Below are 22,347 nucleotides of genomic sequence, written 5' to 3'. Positions count from 1 at the left end.
GCTGTCCACTACACCTCCAATTTTGGTGTCATCTGCAAACTTACTAACTGTACCTCTTATGCTCACATCCAAATCATTTATGTAAATGACAAAAAGTAGAGGGCCCAGCACCAATCCTTGTGGCACTCCACTGGTCACGGGCCTCCAGTCTGAAAAACAACCCTCCACCACCACCCTCTGTCTTCTACCTTTTGAGCCAGTTCTGTAACCAAATGGCTAGTTCTCCCTGTATTCCGTGAGATCTAACCTTGCTAATCAGTCTCCCATGGGGAACTTTGTTGAACGCCTTACTGAAGTCCATATAGATCACATCTACTGCTCTGCCCTCATCAATTGTCTTTGTTACTCTGACCCATTTTCCACATGCAATAAAACGGATTTTTGATGTTGAATTTGATTTTTTTAAATGGTTTGTGCCATTTGCCATAATTTCTTTAAAACAACAAAACTTGTGGCAGGAGAAGGCATTTCAGTCCATTCGTTACGCTCATGGCTGATCCTCTGTCAGTGCCATATCCCTTGATACCTTTAATCTATAAAAATTAATCTGTCTTTTTCAAGGATATATTCAGTGACTTGGCCTCCATTGTTTTCTGGTAGAGAATTGCACACATTCACGCTCTCCTTTTTAGTGAAGAAGTCTTTTGTTACCTCAGTTCTAAATGGTCTAATCTGTCCCTTGAGACTGTGTCCCCTGGTTCTAGACTCCCCAACCAGGGAATCTAGTCTATCCAACCCTGTCGGAATTCTATATGGTTCAATCAGATCCCCTCTCATCCTTCTAAATTCTAGTCTCTCCTCTTAGGTAAGTTGAACAGAGAATGATTAGGGAGAGGGTAGGGCCGATCTGGGATAGTGGAGGGAAATTGTGTGTGGAGTCTGAGCAGATAGGGGAAACCCGAAATGAGTTTTTTGCTTTAGTTTTCACCAAGGAAAGGGACCTTGTTGTAAATGAAAACTTAGAGGGAGCTGGGATACAGTCTTGACCAGATCAAGATTGATGTGCTAGAAATTTTGGAAAACATTAAGGTTGATAAGTCCCCAGGGCCAGACCAGATTTATCCTAGGCTTCTCCGGGAAGCGAGAAGGGAGGTTGCTAAACCACTGGCGAGGATATTTGCCTCCTCACTCTCCACAGGAGTCGTACTGGAGGATTGGAAGGAGGTAAATGTTGTTCCTCTTTTCAAGAAGGATGATAGGGAAATCCCTGGCAATTACAGACCAGTCAGTCTTACGTCTGTGGTCAGCAAAGTTTTGGAAGGAATTCTGACGGATAGGATTTATGACTATTTAGCAAAGCATAGTGTGATTAAAGGCAGTCAGCATGGCTTTGTGAGGGGCAGGTCATGCTTCAGAAATGTTATTGAGTTCTTTGAGGAGGTGTCAAGACTGGTTGACGACGGTCGAGCAGTGGATGTGGTGTATATGGACTTCAGCAAGGCATTTGATAGGGTTCCCCATGGTAGGCTCATTCATAAAGTCAGGAAGTATGGGATACATGGAGATTTGACTATCTGGGTTCAGAATTGGCTGGCTGACAGAAAACAGAGTGGTTGTAGATGGAAAATATTCTGCCTGGAGGTCAATGTTGAGTAGGTTCGCACAGGGCTCTGTTCTTGGGCCTCAGCTCTTTGTAGTTTTTATAAATGACTTGGATGAGGAGGTTGAGGGGTGGGTTAGTAAATTTGCAGGTGACACAAAGGTGGGAGGTGTCGTCAATAGTATCGAGGGCTACTGCAGGCTGCAGCGCGACATAGACAGGATGCAGAGCTGGGCTGAGAAATGTTAGATGGAGTTCACCCTGGATAAATGTGAAGTGATGCATTTGGAAGGTCAAACTCGAATGCTGAATATAGAAAGACAGGATTCTTGGCAGTGTGGAGGAACAGAGGGATCTGGTTGTGCAAGTACATAGATCCCTGAAAGTTGCCACCCAAGTGGAGAGGGTTGTTCAGAAAGCATATGGTGTTTTGGCTTTTATTGACAGGGAGATCGAATTTAAGAGCCGCGAGGTTTTGCTGCAGCTCTACAAGTCCCTGGTGAGATCACACTTGGAATATTGTGTCCAGTTATAGTCGCCCTACTATAGGAAAGATACAGAGGCTTTGGAGAGGGTGCAAAGAAGCTTTACCAGGATGCTGCTGAGACTGGAGGGCTTGCCTTATGAAGAAAGGTTGAAAAAGCTCGGACTTTTCTCTCTGGAGAGGAGGAGGAAGAGAGGGGACCTGATCGAGGTATACAAGATAATGATCGGAATAGATAGAGTCAATAGCCAGCGACTTTTCCCCAGGGCAGGATTGACTGGTACGAGGAGTCATAGTTTGAAGACATTAGGAGGAAGATATAAATGAGACATCAGAGGTAGGTTCTTTACGCAGAGAGTTGTGAATGCATGGAATGCGTTGCCAGGTGTGAAAGTGGAAGCAGAGTCATTGGGGACGTTTAAGCGACAGCTGGACATGCACATGGATAGCAGTGAGTTGAGGGGTGCATAGGTTGTTACTATATTTTACATTAAGATTAAACCTCGGCACAACATCGTGGGCCAAAGGGCCTGTTTTGTGCTGTACTTTTCTATGTTCTATGTTCTAAGTTGGTGACATTCTTCTGCACTCTTTCTATGACAAGTATAACCTTTCTTAGGTAGGGATACCCAAACTGCGCACAATACTCAGGTGTAATCTCACCAAAGCCCTGTATAACTGCAGTAAGGCATCTGACCTCAGATCCTCTTGCAATGAAAGCCAATAGATCCTTTACTTTCATGATTGCTTGCTGTACCTGCCTGTCTATTTTTATTTATTCAAGTACAAGACACCCAGTTACCTATGTACATCCACACTTCCCAATTTATCACCATTTAATTAATGTCTGCCTTTCTGTTTCTTCACACTAAAATGTATAACTTCACATATATTTGTATTGTACTGCATCTGCCATGTGTTTGCCCACTCACTCAACTTTGTCTCAATCACCTTGAAGCTTCCTTACATTCTCTTCACAACTTTCAGTCCCCCTCAGTTTTGCTTCATCAGCAAACTTGGAAATGTTTCATTTGGTTCCTTTATCTAGATCATTGATAATATATTATGTGTAGCTGGGGCACAAACACTGTCCTTGCACTAATTAGTAGCTGGCACCTGGAAAAAGACCCATTATTCCGACTCTGTCTGATAACTAATTCAATCAATGCCAGTGTATTACTGCTAATCCCAGTGCTTTAATTGTGGCCACTAATTCCTTTAGTAGGACCTTAACAAAAGCCATTTTAAAAAATGTATTAATTTACGGGATGTGGGTGTCACTGTTTACTCCGGTATTTATTGCCCATCCCTAATTACCCAGAGGGCAGTTAAGAGTCAACCACATTGATGTGGGTCTGGAGTCACATTTAGCCAGACCCTTAATGATAACAATTTCCTTCACTAAAAGATTTTAGTTAACTAAATGGGTTTTTCTGACAATCAGCAATGGTTTCATAGTCATCGTTAGATACTTAATTCTAGATTTTTATTGAATTCAAATTCCACCTTCTGCCACTGTCAGATTTGACTGGGCCTCTGGATTAAGTCCACTGATATACCACTAGGTTGTCACATCCCCATACCTGAAAATCCAAATACACCACATTCACTGGTTCTCCATTATCTGTTTTACAATAAATTTATTAAGCATGGTCTGCCTTTCTTAAACCCATGCTGACTCTGACCAATCCTGTTAATACTTTCCAAGTTATCATATTGAATAATTGGGATCCATCAGCAAGCTTTGGTTTCTGAACAAAAATGTTGTCAATTTCCATCATTTATGTGCTGATTCCAACCAAATAGAGAAACTACCATTCAAAAGATATGCTTCTAAATGGATGCTGTTGCCCTCTTTCCAACTTTTACATGAATCATGTATTAGTTTGCAGCTTCAAAGAGTGGGCAAGGCATTGACTGCTTTACAATATTGTGCTACACTGTATGTGAAGCACGTTAGAACATTCTGACTGAAGTGATGAGGAGCCTTCTAAGTGCAAGTTTGCTTGCTCATTGTTTGGATCCTTACAGTTTGTATAAATCTTTTTATACCAGTTAGCCAGGTTATTGGTGCCTTCGCTTCTAGTATTAGACACATTTTCCACTTATGTACTTTTAACATTTTGTTTTAACTTCAATTTTTTATTGCTTTTATTGTCTAGACGACAAACACCAACAGCTGCTGTGTTTGCAGGAAGTATGCAGCTTATGGGTACTGTGAAACTCTGTACTGGTCGAACAGTGACCACTCACCCACTCTACTCAGATAGGGACCTACGAAAACGGACAGAAGAGGTGAGTATCAAAAACAGGGATTGCTGAAAAAACCGAGCAGGTCTAATGCTGCTAGATCTGTGTTTTTCCAACAGTTTCTGTTTTTGTTTCTGATTTCCAGCATTTGCAGTTCTTTGTTTTTTTTATTGAGAAGAGGTGAGTACTTCTTGTAGACTTTAATCAGACATACACAATGTCATATGCTGGATATACTGAAATGACATTATTTATATTGATATTGAACCACTGACTTGAATCAGCATGTTTTAGGTGTTTGCCTCTATATAGACAGGATTAGTGGTACAATTAGAAAGTACATCATTAGTGGAAGAGAAGAATACAGTCACACAAAACACAAAAAAATCAATGAAATTGGCTCTAAAATCCAGTATGAACAAAGGAACTGGAAACAACAACTGTGAACCCAGCCTGACCAACCCTACAAGGTCCTCCTTACTGGCATCTGGGGGCATCGGCCAAATTTCAAGCAATGGTGCCAACAGCCTGACAGTCATAGTCACTGAATCGCACATTACAGAAAATGTCCCAGATGCTACTATTACCATCCCTGGGTATGTTCTGTCCCACCAGTTAGATATGTCCACAAGAAATTATCGGTGTGGGGGAGTTGCGCTGGGAGTCCTTGTTTTAAAAAATTCTCAAGGTCAGGTTCGTAGGAGAGTAGTCTGACACAGAACAAACGACCAAGAGGCGAGACTGCTAGAATATGGGCATTTTATTCCCCGCAGTGTCGCACAACGGGTCTGGCTTATACTCACTCGACATGTTACAAAAACTGGGAGCCGTCAGTTCTCGTAGAGCGGTTGCCAACAACCCACGCTCGGCGGTTAAACGTAACCCCGGAGCAGACTCACCGAACTGGAGACTTTTCCAGCTGATATACTCCCTTCCAGATATAAACATTCATGTGAACAGCAGAGCAAGGCTAAAAAACACATTCCATTCTGGTTACATACAGATAAGAAGATTCACACGGGACTAAGCAACACCTCCATTCCGGTTAGATTCACACATGTATTGGGACATAATTTTTAACCGTTTCACCACATTCCACTGCTTGGAATTTTACACCACAGTCCTCAAAGTTGACTTGAACCCTATTGGGTGGGATCCAATGAAATATGGGCATGGGAACCTCCTAATTTCCACTTATTGCCTCCTAATTTCCACTGATGAATCATTACTGTTCAATGCTGTATAGCACATGGAGGGTGGTAAGGACACAGAATGTACTCTGGTGAGGGGATTCAATGTCTATTACCAAGAGTGGCTCATCAGCACTACTACTGTCCATATTGTCAGATCCTGATGGATTAGGTCTGCAGCAGGTGATGCGGAAACCAGCATAAGGAAAACTCTTACTGATTCTCTTCCTCTCCAGACTATTGTTGTGGATGTCTCTGTTCATGACAATATTGATAACAGTAAGCATTGTACAGTTCTTGTGGGGACAAAGTCCTAACTTCATATGAAGGATTTCCTCCATCCTGCAGTGTAGCATCAGCACTGTGCTAAATAGGACAGACTTCAAACAGGTCAAAGGGTCTGTTTCTGTGCCATGCATCTTTATGACTCTATCTAGCAACTGAAAACTGTTCATCAATCAGGCAATGTGAGCCATCAGCGGAAGAAAACATTCAACCGTAATCTGTAACCTTACGGTCTGGCATATCTCCCTCTCCACCTTTACTAAGCTGGGAGGTCAACCCAGGTTTAATGAAGAGTGTTGTTGGGCATGCCAGGATCAGTACTTGGCATACCTAAAAATTGGTTGACAACCTGCTGAAGCTACAACACAAGATTGTTTGCTGCTTGCACCAGATAGGGATATGTGATTCAACAACCAATGGATCAAACTCTGCGGTCCTGGCACTGAGTTGTGAAGGGTGGCAGACAATTAAGTAACAAACAGGAGGAGGAAGTGCCAAAAATATCCTTATCACCAATGATATTGGGGGGTGGGGTGTCCAGGAAATTTGTATAAAAGACAAGTTTGAATTATTTGTTTCCATTTTCAACCATTTCCATTTCCATTTGGGCGGCACGGTGGTTAGCACTGCTGCCTCACAGCGCCAGAGACCCGGGTTCATTTCCCGCCTCAGGCGACTGACTGTGTGGAATTTGCATGTTCTCCCCGTGTCTGCGTGGGTTTCCTCCGGGTGCTCCTAACACTAAATTGCCTGTAGTGTTAGGTAAGGGGTAAATGTCGGGGTATGGGTGGGTTGTGCTTCGGCGAGGCGGTGTGGACTTGTTGGGCCGAAGGGCCTGTTTCCACACTGTAAGTAATCTAATCTAATGTAAACCACAAGTGGATACTTCATGTCTGCTACCTTCAGAGGGCCCTAATGTCATGGCATGCCTGTCTTCGACCATTTGAGTCACTTCCCATGGTATCAAGAAGTGCCTGAAAGGACTGGATGCTGCAACACTGACGACTTTGCTGACACAACACTTATGCTCTAGAAGTAGCCATTCCCTGAGCCAAGCTGTTCCAATACAGTTGCAAACACTGGTATTAATCTGGCAGTATGAAAAACTCTTAAGCTATGTCTGTCTACAGCAAACTAAATGAATCAAATCCAACCAATTACCACCCCATCAGTCTACTTATGATCGTTAGCAAATTAATGAAAAGATTTGACAACATTAGTTATTAAACAGCCATTGCATGGATTAAATTGCTCAGTTTAGGATCCACCAGAGGCATTCAGCTCCAGTTTTCATTACAGCCTTAGTCAAAACATAGACAAAAGAATTGAACGCCTGGAATAAGATGAGAGTGATGGCCCTTCCTGGTCATATTAGTGGAATGCACACCTACTGGAGAACTCCAGACCAGTGTGTACAGGAAGAACACCCATACCGACCAGATTCTGAACGATAACAGCAATCACCCTAGCACCCACAAACAGAGCTGCCTTAGGACATCATTTAAACATACAAGGACACACTGCAGCAATCCAGAACTCCAGAAGCCAGAACAGGAACACCTATTCAAAAGATTTAAACGAAACAGATACCCCAAGAGTACTATCCTCTAGTATTTACAGGACAAACCCAAAGAAGAAAAAACTACATGACCAGACACAATAACGACCATCAAAGACATAACAGTAATAACACCTGATGACTCAGACCCCTGGGAATCTTAGTGGGTCCACAAACCAGTAAACACCTTCCACCAGCTCCTCACAAAGGTTAAAGACCCAATACCTACATCCAACAGGGTGAATGTTATCTAGAAGATACCCTGCAAAGACTGTGAAAAACACACTACATAGGATAAACAGGAAGAAAACTGACCATACGAGCTCACCACTACCAGACATGACTAGTACTCTCTCATTTCCAACCACACAGACAATGGAGGACACAGATTCAACTGGGACGATGTAACCATCCTAGCACAGGCAAAACTGAGACACACCAGGCAATTCCTTGAAGTCTGGCACTCCAATTGGAAGTCAATCAGTAGATAAATTGAACTGGACCCTGTATACAAACCAAAGCAGCAACTGTAAGCAGTGAGAATTACCTCAAACAGACACACATAAATACCAGGCAGGACAGAGCACCAACACCTTATCAAAGACGCTCTGATGACATCACCTACTGAGGTGACAGTGCATTTGCAGAAAAACACGCCAGCTTGATGAACGAATCCATGACTTCATCAAGGCCACATTTGACTAAGTGTGGCATCGAGGAGCCCTAGCAAAACTGAATCAATTGGAATAGGGGAAATTTCTCCACTGTTTGAAGTTGCTGCTTTGACACAAAGAAAGATGTTTGTGGTTATTAGAAGGCAATCATCTCGGCTAGCGTTCCCTCAGGATAGTGTGTTGGCCCATCCATCTTCAGTTGTTTGATCAATGACCTTCCGTCTTAAGATCAGAAATGGGGATGATTGCTGAATATTGCACTATCTGAGACTTCTTACATACTGAAGCTGTCCTTGTCCATATACAGTAAAATTGGAATAACACCAAAGCTTGGTCTGAGAAATAGCGAGTAGCATTCGGCATCACACAAATTACAGGCAATGACCATCTTCAGCGAGTGAGAATCTAACTGCCACCTTTTGATGTTCAATGGCATAATCATTGCTGAATTCCCCGCTATCAACATCCTGTTGGGGGATTACTATTGACCAGAAACTAAACTGGAGCAGCCGTATAAAAAAGCTGGATACAAGAGCAGGTCAGAGGTTAAGAATTCTATGGCAAATAACTCACCACCTGCAGCCTCAAAGCCTGTCCAGAAATGTGATGGAATATGCTCCATCACCTGGAAGAGTGTGATTTCAATGACTCCCTCCAGGACAAATGAAGGAATTTTTTAAAAGCCTGGTTGATTAGCACCCCTCGCACACTTTGAATATTCACTTCCTTCATCACTAATGCACAGTGGCAGCAGCAAGTACCATCTGCAAGATAAATGTAGTAACTAATCGAATCTCGTTTGACGGGGGTGGGTAAGGGATAAGGGCAGAAGATGCAAAGGAAAACCAACACCTGCAAGCTTCTCTCCAAGTCACATGCCATCTTGATTTGGAACTATACTGCTGTTCTTTCAGTCATTGGATTGAAATCGTGGAACTCATTTCCTTCAGCGCTGTGGGGATTCTTACACCTCGCAGATTTCTGCAGTCCAATAGGCAGTTTGTCACCACTTTCTTCAGGGTAATTAGAGATGGGCGATGAATGGCTCAGCATAAATGAAGAAATTTTTTAAAAAGCAAGCATGTTTGTTTCATTGCACAGATTTATAAATCCATGGTTTAGGGCTCTAGATGCCAGTTTACAGCTTGAATTTCTGAAATCAGTTGTTTTGTTATCAGATCTACCAAGTCTATTCCAGAAGATCTGCAGAAGATATTTATATGATTCTGATGTCGTATAAAGCTGATTATTTCATAATTGAAGAGGGAATTTGTAACGACATGGGACCTGTGAAAGGCTGCCGAGTAAAGGACTTGCTGGATGTTGCAAATGGCCATGTAAGTTTATTTAGGAACTCTTGTACATTATTCATGTATTGGTTTGGGAAGAGGTCTGACATGTTATTGGTTTGGCTGAAACACTAGATGCTAAGTATAGGCCAGTAATTGTTCCTGTTCTTAGGAACATTGGAGCAGGAGCAGACAATTAGCTAATTGAGCTTGGTCTGCTGTTCTAGATCACAGCTGATCATTCACCTCAATGCCACTTTCCCATTCTCTCTCTCTATATCCTTTGAACTAATTAATATCTAGAAATCTATCAGTCTCTATCTCGAATATGCTTGATGGCTGAATTTCCATAGCCTTCTGGGATAAAGAATTCCAAAGTTGCATTACACACTGGGATTCATGTTTATCTCAGCCCTAAATGGTTTGCCCCTTATTCTGAGACTCTGTCCTCTGGTTGTACACCTTTCCGAATGAGAGGGAAACCTCCTACCTGCAACTATCCTGTCTAGCTCTTTTAGAATTTTTAAAGTTTCAATGATGTCCCTCTACATCCCTCTAAACTCTAGGGAATACAGGCCCACTGTCTACAATCTCTCCTCATAGGACAGTCCTGCCATTCTACAAATCAGTCTGGTGAACCTTCACTGCACTCAGTCTATAGCAAATATATCCTTCCTTGGGTAAAGGATCAAAACTGCATGCAACATTCCAGGTGCAGTATCAGCAAGAGATCTGGAGTCTTGAACTCTAGTCTTTTTGCAATAAAGACCAGAGTACTGTTTGCCTTCTGAATTGCTTGCAGCACCTGCACATTAGCTTTTAGTGACTTCTGAACAAGGAGGGTGTTGTAAAATGTTGAAAGAGATCAAAAAATATTTATAAGGGTGTTGTCAGGATTGGAGGATCTGAGCAATAGATAGAGACTGAATACGCTGGGGCGTTAGAGGCTGATGCGTGACCTTTTATAGATGTTTATGAAATCATGAGGGACATGGGTAGGATAAATAGAGAAAGTCTGTTCCCTGGGGTTGGGGAGTCTAGAACTAGAGGGCATAGGTTTAGGATGAGAGGGGAAAGATATAAAAGGGACTTCAGGGGCAACTTCATCATGCAGATGATGGTGCATGTGTGGAATGAGCTGCCAGAGGAAGTGGTGGAGCTGGTAGAATTAGAACATTTTAAAAGGCATCTGGATGGCTTCAGATGGGATTTAGATGAGGTTAGGATATCTGGTTGGCATGAACGAGTTGGACCAAAGGGTCTGTTTCCATGCTGTACATGGAGTCATAGAGCTGTACAGCATGGAATCAGACCCTTTGGTCCAATGCGTCCATGCCGACCAGAGATCCCAACCCAATCTAGTCTAACCTGCCAGCACCCGGCCCATATCCCTCCAAACCCTTCCTATTCATATACCCATCCAAATGCCTCTTAAATGTTGCAATTGTACCAGCCTCCTCCACCACCCGATGTGTGGAAAAAATTGCCCTGTAGGTCTCTTTCCCCCCTCACCCTAAACCTATGCCCTCTAGATCTGGACTCCCCAACCCCAGGGAAATGACTTTGCCTATTTACCCTATCCATGCCCCTCATAATTTTGTAAACCTCTATAAGGTCACCCCTCAGCCTCCAATGCTCCAGGGAAAACAGCCCCAGCCTGTTCAGCCGCTCCCTATAGCTCAAAACCTACAACCCTGACAACATCCTTGTAAATCTTTTCAGAACCCTTTCAAGTTTTACAACATTTTTCCGATAGGAAAGAGGCCGGAATTGCACGCAATATTCCAACAGTGGCCTAACCAATGTCCTGTACAGCCACAACATGACCTCCCAACTCCTGGACTCAATACTCTGACCAATAAAGAAAAGTATATCAAACACCTTCTTCACTAACCTATCTACTTGCAACTTCACTCTCAAGGAGCTATGAACCTGCACTCCAAGGTCTCTTTGTTCAGCAACACCTCCTTGGACCTTACCATTAAGTGTATACGTCCTGCTAAGATTTGCTTTCCCAAAATGTAGCATCTCACATTTATCTGAATTAAATTCCATCTGCCACGTCTCTGCCCATTGGCCCATCTGGTCCAGATCCTGTTGTAATCTGAGGTAACCCTCTTCACTGTCCACTACACCTCCACTTTTGGTGTTATCTGCAAACTTACTACCTGCACCTCTTATGCTCGCATCCAAATCATTTATGTAAATGACAAAAAGTAGAGGACCCAGCACCGATTCTTGAGGCACTCCACTGGTCACAGGCCTCCAGTCTGAAAAACTACCCTCGACCACCACCCTCTGTCTTCTACCTTTGAGCCCGTTCTATATCCAAATGGTTCATTCTCCCTGTATTCCGTGAGATCTAACCTTGCTAATCAATATCCCATGGAGAACCTTGTCGAATGCCTTACTGAAATCTGTATAGATCACATCTACTGCTCTGCCCTCATCAATCTTCTTTGTTACTTCCTTGAAAAACTCAATCCGGTTTGTGAGACATGATTTCCCACACACAAAGCCATGTTGACTATCCCGAATCAGTCCTTGCCTTTCCAAATACATGTGCATCCTGTCCGTCAGGATTCCCTCCAACAACTTGCCCACCACTGACCTCAGGCTCACTGGTCTGTAGTTCCCTGGCTTGTCCTTACCACCCTTCTTAAACAGTGGCACCATGTTAGCCAACCTCCAGTCTTCCGGCACCTCACCTGTGACTATTGATGATACAAATATCTCAGCAAGAGGAGCAGCAATCACTTCTCTAGCTTCCCACAGAGTTCTAGGGCAAACCTGATCAGGTCCTGGGGATTTATCCACCTTTATACATTTCAAGACATTCAGCACTTCCTTCTCTGTAATTTAGACATTTTGTAAGATGTCACCATCTATTTCCCCACATTCTATATCTTCCATATCCTTTTCCACAGTAAATACTGACGCAAAATACTCGTTTAGTATCTCCCTCATTTTCTGCGGCTCCACACAAAGGCCGCCTTGCTGATCTTTGAGGGGCCCTATTTTCTCCCTAGTTATCCTTTTGTCCTTAACGTATTTGTAAAAACCCTTTGGATTCTCCTTAATTCTATTTGCCAAAACTATCTCATGTCCCCTTCTTGCCCTCCTGATTTCCCTCTTAAGTATACTCCTACTTCCTATTCACTCGATCTATCCTGTCTCTACCTTACATATGCTTCCTTCTTTTTCTTAACCAAACTCTCAATTTCTTAAGTCTTCCAGCATTCCCTATACCTACCAGCCTTCTTTGTTACTTCTTCAAAAAACTCAATGAAGTTTGTGAGACATGATTTCCCACACACAAAGCCATGTTGACTATCCTTAATCAGTCCTTGCCTTTCCAAATACATGTCTTATTTCCCAAGAGTAGATCAGGTTTTGCACCTTCTCTTGTAGGTACATTCACATACTGAATCAGAAAATTTTCTTGTACACACTTAACAAATTCCTCTCCATCTAACCCCTTAACACTATAGCAGTCCCAGTCTATGTCTGGAAAATTAAAATCCCCTAACAGAACCATCCTATTATTCTTACAGATAGCTGAGATCTCCTTACAAGTTTGTTTCTCAATTTCCCTCTGACTATTAGGAGGTCTATAATACAATCTCAATAAGGTGATCATCCCTTTCTTATTTCTCAGTTCCACCCAAATAACTTCCCTGGATGTATTTTCAAGAATATCCTCCCTCAGCATAGCTGTAATGCTATCCCTTATAAAAAACACCATTCCCCTTCCTCTCTCGCCTCCCTTTCTATCCTTCCTGTAACATTTGTATTCCGGAACATTAAGCTGCCAGTCCTGCCCATCCCTGAGCCATGTTTCTGTACTTGCTATGATATCCCAGTCCCATGTTCCGAACGATGCCCTGAGCTCATCTGCCTTCCCTGTTAGGCCCCTTGTATTGAAATAAATGCAGTTTGATTTATTCGTCCTACCTTGTCCCTGCCTGCCCTGACTGTTTGTTTGACTCGCTTCTGTTCTCAACTGTATCAGTCTCAGATTGACCTCTTTTCTCACTATCTCCCTGCCCCCCCCAACCACCTTACTAGTCTAAAACCTCCTGAGCAGCTCCAGCAAATTTCTCTGCCAGTATATTAGTCCCCTTCCAATTTAGGTGCAATCCATCCTTCTTGTACAGGTCACTGGTACCCCGAAAGAGATTTGATCTCTGACTGTTTGAACACCTATGTCTCTTTGTACATCATCATGTCCCAATTGCTCACAATTTAAGAGATACTTGATACCTCTGTTCCTTCTATCATGCATCTACATTATATTTCACCTGTTATGGTCTTGTCTACTGACAGGGGAGACAATGGCCTTGTGATATTATCGCTAGACAATTAATCCAGAAACCCAGGTACTGGGGACTCAAATTTGAATCCCTGGTAGAAGGTAGATGGTGGAATTTGAATTCAGTAATGGTCTGAAATTAAGAGTCTCATTGTTGATTGTAAGAAGAACCCATCTGTTCACTAATGTGCACTTTTAGGAAAAGAAACTACCATCCTTACCTGATCTGGCCTCAATATGACTCCAGACCCACAACGATGTAGTTGATTCTTAACTGCCCTCTGGACAATTAGGGATGGGCAATAAATGCTGGTCAAGCCAGCAATGCCCACATGTGATTTTTTTAAAAAAACTAACTGCCTGTCCAAATCTGCTGGAAACTGCATTGCACCTTCCTCACAAATCTCATTTCCACCTTGTTTTGTGTCCTCTGCAAAATGCAAAAATATGTGTCAACACATTTGATATTGGCTGCTCAATTTCCTTCTGCTACAGCTCGATACTGTGGATATAGTGTAGGATTAATCATCTGAAACAAACGTTCCATTTTTTTGGAGTGATTGGGAGGGAGATTTGGCCCTCTCCTTCCCCAACTGGCTTTAGACATAACAGATAATAAATCTTGAACAGCAAGGCTAATTTATGTTTTCTTTTCATTTGTACAGATTTGAAAAGTTTAATACTCGTTAAACTGTTTAATGATGTGTACAGATGATGGGTGAGCAGAGCCCATTACTTTTAGATATGGCTGAAGTTGACAAATTCTGTGAGCATCATGGCCTTATTTCAACGCTCACTTGAGTTAGATAATTAACTCAACATTCCAAAAAATTAGGCTGGTTGGTAAATCTGGAGAGAGTGAGGAATGCAGATGCTGGAGATCAGAGCTGAAAAATGTGTTGCTGGAAAAGCGCAGCAGGTCAGGGAGCATCCAAGGAGCAGGAGAATCGACGTTTCGGGCATAAACCCTTCTTCCTGAAGAAGGGTTTATGCCTGAAACGTCGATTCTCCTGCTCCTTGGATGCTCCCTGACCTGCTGCGCTTTTCCAGCAACACATTTTTCATCTCTGGTTGGTAAACCTGAAGTGAAGTTGCTATAGTCTGACCAAACCATGTGGCTGCTGTCTCATTAGAGAGAGAAGACTGGCGGTGGCTTAACTTTAGGATCACCATTCCTCAAATAAAGGGAGAAGTTGAGAAGGAGAGTCCTTCATAGTAATCTCAGCTGGTGAGAGAATTGAGTCTAAGCTGTTGGCGTCACTCTGAATCACAAACCAGCCATACAGCCAAGTGAGCAAACCAATCCAAATTATAGTAAGCTACTATATATTGCAAAGTACTGGTGCTTATGACTGAGTTAAAATCATTCTTGTTGGATTGGAGAATTGTCATCACTGTCATGTAAATTTGAAGTGTTATTGCATTACTAACTCATCAATGATACAGGAGATATTTTTAAAATGTAAGTAGGCCAAGATGTTATAATGTATGGATAGTGGAAAATAGTAGGACAAAACAAAATACTTCAAATGCTGGAAATTTGGAATAAAAGCCAAAAATACGAAGAATACTCAACAGATGAGGCAGCGTCTACGGAGAAAAACCGAGATAATATCTCAGTTTACCTTTCAGGTGAACTTCCATTGTTCTGATGTTAAGTGGTAAAAATAACTTTATTGTGCTTTCAACTTCAATTGCCTAAGAATGTAATCAGATGGGCTACAATGTCTTTGAATTGTATCATACTGAATTTAGATTGTTTGTTTATATTAACTCTTCTAAATTTATGCAGTTATGGGCTCTGGGCATCATTGGAACGACTAAAATTAATTGTCTGTCACTAATTACCCTTAGCTCAGTGGATCACAAAACATTCTAGAGGGAAGTTAAGAGTCAGTCATTTTGCTGTCGATCAGGTCTTTTAGAGACTGGGTAAGCTCAGTAATTTTCCTCCTGTAAAGGATGTGAGTGAACCATTCTGGTTTTTGTGACAATATGGTGGTAGAATATCTAGTGACTGGGCATACTTCAGTCTTCAGTTCATGGGCAGATGAGATCAGATCACATCAAAGCTTTAGTAGATTAAGTAAATACAATGCTAACATTTATGTAATGGATATTAAAAGCTTTTCCATGTTGCCTTGAGGCACTTCAATCTCATGTCTTTTATGTATCTGCATTATTAATACATGCATAAAATTCATAACACAGGAAATAAGTGCTAGCCCAGCTAGCGATGTCCACATCTTACAAATGAATACAAAAAAAAGGCCATTTGACCAAACAAGTCTGTGCTGTGCTGTTAATACTCCACATGAGTTTCCTCCTGTACTATTCACCATATTTCAGCTGATCTTTCTAGTCCTTCTTCTAGTTTCCTGCTGAAAGCATTGAAACAATTTGCCTCAAGACATTTTCAGTTAGCACATTTCACATTCTAACCACTCTGTGGATAAAAACATTTCTCTTTGTATCCTTCTTGGTTTATTAGTAATTTATCCTTCAATTTATGGCTCAAAGTTTAGGATACCCCTCACAAGTGGAATTTTCTCTTATGAGACCAAGAGTCAAATGCCAGGAGAGACCTTTGTTTAGGGGCTTGACAGGTATTCCTGTCTAATTACATTCTTCTCAACACATTGCAAATGCATTAGATTAGATTCCCTACAGTGTGGAAACAGGCCCTTTGGCCCAACCAGTCCACATTGACCTTCCGAAGAGCAACCCATCCATACCCATCCCCCTCTGACTAATGCACCTGGCACTATGGGCAATTTAGCATGGCCAATTCACCTGACCTGCACATCTTTGAACTGTGGGAGAAAACCGACCCCGACACGGGGAGAATGTGCAAACTCCACACAGTCGCCCGAGGCTGGAATTGAACCTGGGACCCTGGTGCTGTGAGGCAGCAGTGTTAACGACTGAGCCACCGTGTGGCATTGTTTCAATATCAGTCAGTATTGATAGTGGATAAATCCAATTCCAGAGGAAACCTGGCTTCTTAGATCCTAACATTTTCTTAAGCCATGGAGTTACTAAATTTGTCACAAGAGGCTGCCATTCACATTTCATGCACAAAAAAAGTTGTTAAAAGGAAAAATAACGAATTACATTACACTAGGCAAATTCAAACTGTTGGAAAGATATTTCAGTACGGACATCAGAAAGGATTCAAATATTCTTTATATCCCAGCTATATCCATACAAGCACATAACTCTTGTTGAAGCATTATCGTTATCTGCACACTATGACTTCATCTCTGTTAGGTCAGTACAACTGCAACAGTAAATACTGATGCAAAATATTCATTTAATATCTCCCCCATTTTCTGTGGCTCCACACAAAGGCCGCCTTGCAGATCTTTGAGGGGCCCTATTCTCTCCCCTGTTATCCTTTTGTCCTTAACATATTTGTAAAAACCCTTTGGATTCTCCTTAATTTTATTTGCCAAAGCTATCTCATGTCCCCTTTTTGTCATCCTGATTTCCCCCTTAAGTATACTCCTACTACCTTTATACTCTTTAAAGGATTCACTCGATCTATCCTGTCTATACCTTACATATGCTTCCTCCTTTTTCTGAACGAAACCCTCAATTTCTTAAGTCATCCAGCATTCCCGAGACCTACCAGCCTTCCCTTTCACCCTGACAAGAATATACTTTCTCTGGATTCTTGTTATCTCATTTCTGAAGGCTTCCCATTTTCCAGCCATCCCTTTACCTGTGAATCAGTCTCCAATCAGCTTTCAAAAGTTCTTGCCTAATACTGTCAAAATTAGCCTTTCTCCAATTTAGAACTTCAACTTTTACATCGAGTCTATCCTTTTCCATCACTATTTTAATATGAATAGAATTATGGTCGCTGGCCCCAAAGGGCTCCCCCACTGACACCTCAGACACCTGCCCTGCCTTATTTCCCAAGAGTATTTCCCAATCTTTGCACCTTCTCTAGTAGGTACACCCACCTACTGAATCAGAAAATTGTCTTGTACGAACTTGAGAAATTCCTCTCCATCTAAACCTTTGGCAGTCCCAGTCTATGTTTGGAAAGTTAAAATCCCCTACCATAAGTACCCTATTATTCTTACAGATAGCTGAGATCTCCTTACAAGTTTGTTTCTCAATTTCCCTCTGACTATTAGGGGGTCCACAACAGGATCTGGATCAGATGGGCCAATGGGCTGAGAAGTGGCAGATGGAGTTTAATTCAGATAAATGCGAGGTGCTGCATTTTTGGAAAGCAAATCTTAGCAGGACTTATACACTTAATGGTAAGGTCCTAGGGAGTGTTGCTGAACAAAGAGACCTTGGAATGCAGGTTCATAGCTCCTTGAGAGTGGAGTCGCAGGTAGATAGGATAGTGAAGAAGGCGTTTGTTGGTCAGAATATTGAGTACAGGAGTTGGGAGGTCATGTTGCGACTGTACAGGACATTGGTTAGGCCAGTGTTGGAATATTGCGTGCAATTCTGGTCTTCTTCCTATCGGAAAGATGTTGTGAAACTTGAAAGGGTTCAGAAAAGATTTACAAGGATGACAAGGTCATTTCCCTGGGGTGAGGGAATCCGGAACTAGAGGGCATAGGTTTAGGGTGAGAGGGGAAAGATATAACAGTGACCTAAGGGGCAACTTTTTGACGCAGATTGTGGTATGTGTATGGAATGAGCTGCCAGAGGATGTGGTGGAGGCTGGTACAATTGCAACATTTAAAAGGCATTTGGATGGGTATATGAATAGGAAGGGTTTGGAGGGATATGGGCCGGGTGCTGGCAGGTGGGGCTAGATTGGGTTGGGATATCTGGTCAGCATGGACGGGTTGGATCAAAGGGTCTGTTTCCATGCTGTACATCTCTGACTCTATGTTGGCAGATTTCTGTGTAGTCATTAAATGCTTTTTCCCTTCATCTGGTGTAGAAACACAGAAAATAAAGGCTGGATTATGCCATTCAGCCCTTTGAGTCTGCTCTGCTATTCATTATGATCACCGTAAGATAATTCAACTCAGTATCCTGTTCCTGCATTCTCCCCATACCCTTTCATCCCTTTTGCCCGAAGAACTATATCTAACTCATTATTGAAAACATTCAATGTTTTGGCCTCAATGGCTTTTTTTTTTGGCAAAGAATTCCACAGGCATACTGCTCTCCAAGTGCTTTAATTTTACATTGTAATCTCTTTGTGTGAGACTTATCAAATACCTTCTGACATCCCCTGGCTGCCCCTTATCAACTCTACCAGACACAAAATATAATTTAAACTTGAAAGTTAGACATTGATCTTAACACTGTGTAAAACACCAAATTTTCGGCGCAGAGTTCTGCACCTTGTTTGGCTCTAATCATAGCAGGACTTAGACACTTAATGGTATGGTCCTTGGGAATGTTGCTGAACAAAGAGACCTTGGAGTGCAGGTTCATAGCTCCTTGAAAGTGGAGTCGCAGGTAGATAGGATAGTGAAGAAGGCATTTGGTATGCTTTCCTTTATTGGTCAGAGCATTGAGTACAGGAGTTGGAAGGTCATGTTGCGACTGTACAGGACATTGGTTTGGCCACTGTTGGAATATTGCATGCAATTCTGGACTCCTTCGTATCGGAAAGCTGTTGTGAAACTTGAAAGGGTTCAGAAAAGATGTACAAGGATGTGCCAAGGTTGGAGGATTTGAGCGATAGGGAGAGGCTGAACAGGCTGGGGCAGTTTTCCCTGGACCATTGGAGGCTGAAGGGTGACCTTAGAGGTTTACAAAACTGAGGGGCATGGATAGGATAAATAGACAAAGTCTTTTCCCTGGGGTCGAGGAGTCCAGAACTAGAGGGCATAGGTTTAGGGTGAGAGGGGAAAGATATAAAAGAGACCTACAGGGCAACTTTTTCACACAGAGGGTGGTACGTGTATGGAATGAGCTGCCAGAGGAAGTGGTGGAGGCTGGTACAATTGCAACATTTAAGAGGCATTTGGATGGGTATATGAATAGGAAGGGTTTGGAGGGATATGGGCCGGGTGCTGCAGGTTGGACTAGATTGGGTTAGGATATCTGGTCGGCATGGAGGGGTTGAACCGAAGGGTCTGTTTCCATGCTGTACATCTCTATGACTCTATGACATATGTAAAAGGCACCCAGACTCTGCAATCTTGGAACATCACTCAATCTCTGCTCATAATTTTCACCCACTCCAGAGATGTCAGAGACCAGGCAAATAGCAATGCTTCACTTTAGTAATGCCTAACTCTATGAAGGCTCTTCAGGCGAGAAAAGGATGTTTTTCTTTTTCCCCTTTGAATGGCGCAAGAGGTCATCCTGACTGACAAGGGAAGCCTGGAAGGAGGTCAGTACCTGTGGGCAATTCAAGAAAACCTGACAGCACGGTGGCTCGGTGGTTAGCACTGGTGCCAGGGACCCAGGTTCGATTCCAGTTTTGGGTGACTGTGTGGTGTTTGCACATTCTCTCCTTGTCTGCGTGGGTTTCCTCTAGGTACGCTGGTTTCTTTCCACAGTCCAAAGATATGCATGTTAGGTGAGTTGGCCAAGCTAAATTGTCCGTATTGTTCAGGGATATGTAGATTAGGTGCTTTAGTCAGGGGTAAATGTAAAGTCATAGAGTAGGGGAATGGGTCTAGGTGGGAACACTCTTTGGAGGGTCAGTGTGGACTTGTTTGGCCAAGTCCAAAAGTCCAAATGGCCTTTTTTCACGCTGTTGGGATTCTATGACACTGGAGCTGCAAGAGGATAAAATGACCTGTTGCGCTCTGCCTGATATGTACCACTATCGATGCTTCATGCTCCTGTGAATTAGCATTGGAAAGTCGAAACCATTTAGGACAGTATGTCCATCAGATGCCTCATATGCAATCAATGTCGATCTTGCGATTGCAGCTACCAATGTCACATTACTGGCATCACAATGGTACTGACCCTTTAAACTTGCCAGGATTTACACTTCTAAAAGAACAATATCACTCAGCAGCTCTTGTACAATTGGCTCACTGATTTCCATTACAACTAAGAGAATGTGCAGTTTTCACTAAAGCCTTGTGCAGTACAGGAAGCAACCACATAAAGTGACAAATTGAGTTGAGCTCCCTTTAGCATTTAGCTTCACTTGCCAGCCCTGGTCAGGTTTGCTGGTATCTGTTAATGTGGCTGCCTCGCTTGAGCAGGCTTGCTTACTCAGTCAGACTTCATCCATTATACTGTGAGCACTTAGTGATAATAGGCCAGACTGTATGACTGAGACTTCTTATGACCTAAGCACCATGCAGAAATTTCACTCCTAACAAGAAGTATTTGCACAATGAATAGGTTTGATTTATGAAGCATCCAAATAACCAAAAAGATTTCTACTCAATAGAGATTCACACCTCATAAATATAATTGGATTTGTAAAGAGAAACACTTAGAATTTTTGGCTAACAAAATTGTGCTTGTGAATGTAATAGCAGTGGCCTGGGGTGTTGGTGAATATTCATGACTGGCTAATGAATGCAAAATAGGTCATAACCCAACTCACCTGAAAAGTTCTTGGAACTTAACAGAAAATGTTTAACCTGATGTTGGGAAAGTGATTTTTTTTTGCCTCATGCTCAATTAATTTACCCTATCTACTTTTCAGAAGGCTATAGGTGGGCCAGGAAATTTCACCCATTCTCTACATTGCTGAGTCTTCTTTATTGTAAAGAAAAGAGCCCTAAGCTATTGAATATTTTTGATAGTTATCATCTCATTTCTGATACCATTAGCATAAATCCTTCCTGACCTCGTGCCAACATTTCTCTGTCTTTTTGATAATAGACTGCATACCAGTCAAAGCCATACTGGAGTCCTGTACAAGTTTAACATAATTTGTCTGTTTTGTAATTCTGTGTTGCTAGAAATAAATGCTAATGCTTTATTAGCATTTTTAATTAGTTATTGTTTTAAATACAAAACTTTAAATACTATAATAGACAGTAGACAATAGGTGCAGGAGTAGGCCATTCTGCCCTTCGAGCCTGCACCACCATTCAATATGATCATGGCTGATCATCCTTAATCAGTATCCTGTTCCTGCCTTATCTCCATAACCCTTGCTTCCACTATCCTTGAGAGCTCTATCCAACTCTTTCTTAAATGAACCCAGAAACTGGGCCTCCACTGCCCTCTGGGGCAGAGCATTCCACACAGACACCACTCTCTGGGTGAAGAAGTTTCTCCTCATTTCAGTCCTAAATGGTCTACCCCGTATTTTTAAGCTGTGTTCTCTGGTTCGGTACTCACCCATCAGCAGAAACATGTTTCCTGCCTGCAGAGTGTTCAATCCTTTAATAATCTTATATGTCTCAATCAGATCCCCTCTCAGTCTTCTAAACTCAAGGGTATACAAGCCCAATCGGTCCAATCTTTCAGTGTAAGGTAATCCCACCATTCCAGGAATTGACCTCGTGAACCTACGTTGCACTCCTCAAATTTGGAGACCAGAACTCCACACAGTACTCCAGGTGTGGTCTCACCAGGGCCATGTACAGCTGCAGAAGAACCTCTTTGCATCTATACTTAATCCCTCTTGTTATGAAGGCCAGCATGCTTTAGCCTTCTTCACTACCTGCTATACCTGCATGCTTACCTTCATTGACTGGTGTACAAGAACACCCAGATCTCTCTGTACTGCCCTTTACCTAAATTGATTCCACATTCCAAAGTGGATAACCATACACATTAAACTGCATCTGCCATGTATCTGACCACTCACCTAACTTGTCCAGGTCACCCTGTAATCTCCTAACATCCTC

General features: G+C 42.3%; 1 protein-coding gene across 3 annotated transcripts in view; it reads left to right on the top strand.

Moving 5' to 3' along the window:
* The window catches only part of LOC122548984 (probable C-mannosyltransferase DPY19L4), a 100,833-nt gene that overhangs the window by 74,198 nt on the left and 4,288 nt on the right, over positions 1-22,347 (top strand). For all 3 annotated transcript variants that reach the window (XM_043688046.1, XM_043688045.1, XM_043688044.1), the window contains exons 17-18: positions 4,187-4,319; positions 9,160-9,318. In XM_043688046.1, coding sequence (XP_043543981.1) covers positions 4,187-4,319; positions 9,160-9,318 — 292 coding nt within the window. The remainder of the gene's footprint in view (positions 1-4,186; positions 4,320-9,159; positions 9,319-22,347) is intronic.

This window comes from Chiloscyllium plagiosum, chromosome 4 (assembly GCF_004010195.1).
Source record: "Chiloscyllium plagiosum isolate BGI_BamShark_2017 chromosome 4, ASM401019v2, whole genome shotgun sequence".
NCBI lineage: Eukaryota > Metazoa > Chordata > Chondrichthyes > Orectolobiformes > Hemiscylliidae > Chiloscyllium > Chiloscyllium plagiosum.
The sequence above is the reverse complement of the archived record's forward strand: the minus strand, read 5'-3'. Positions and strand labels throughout refer to the sequence as shown.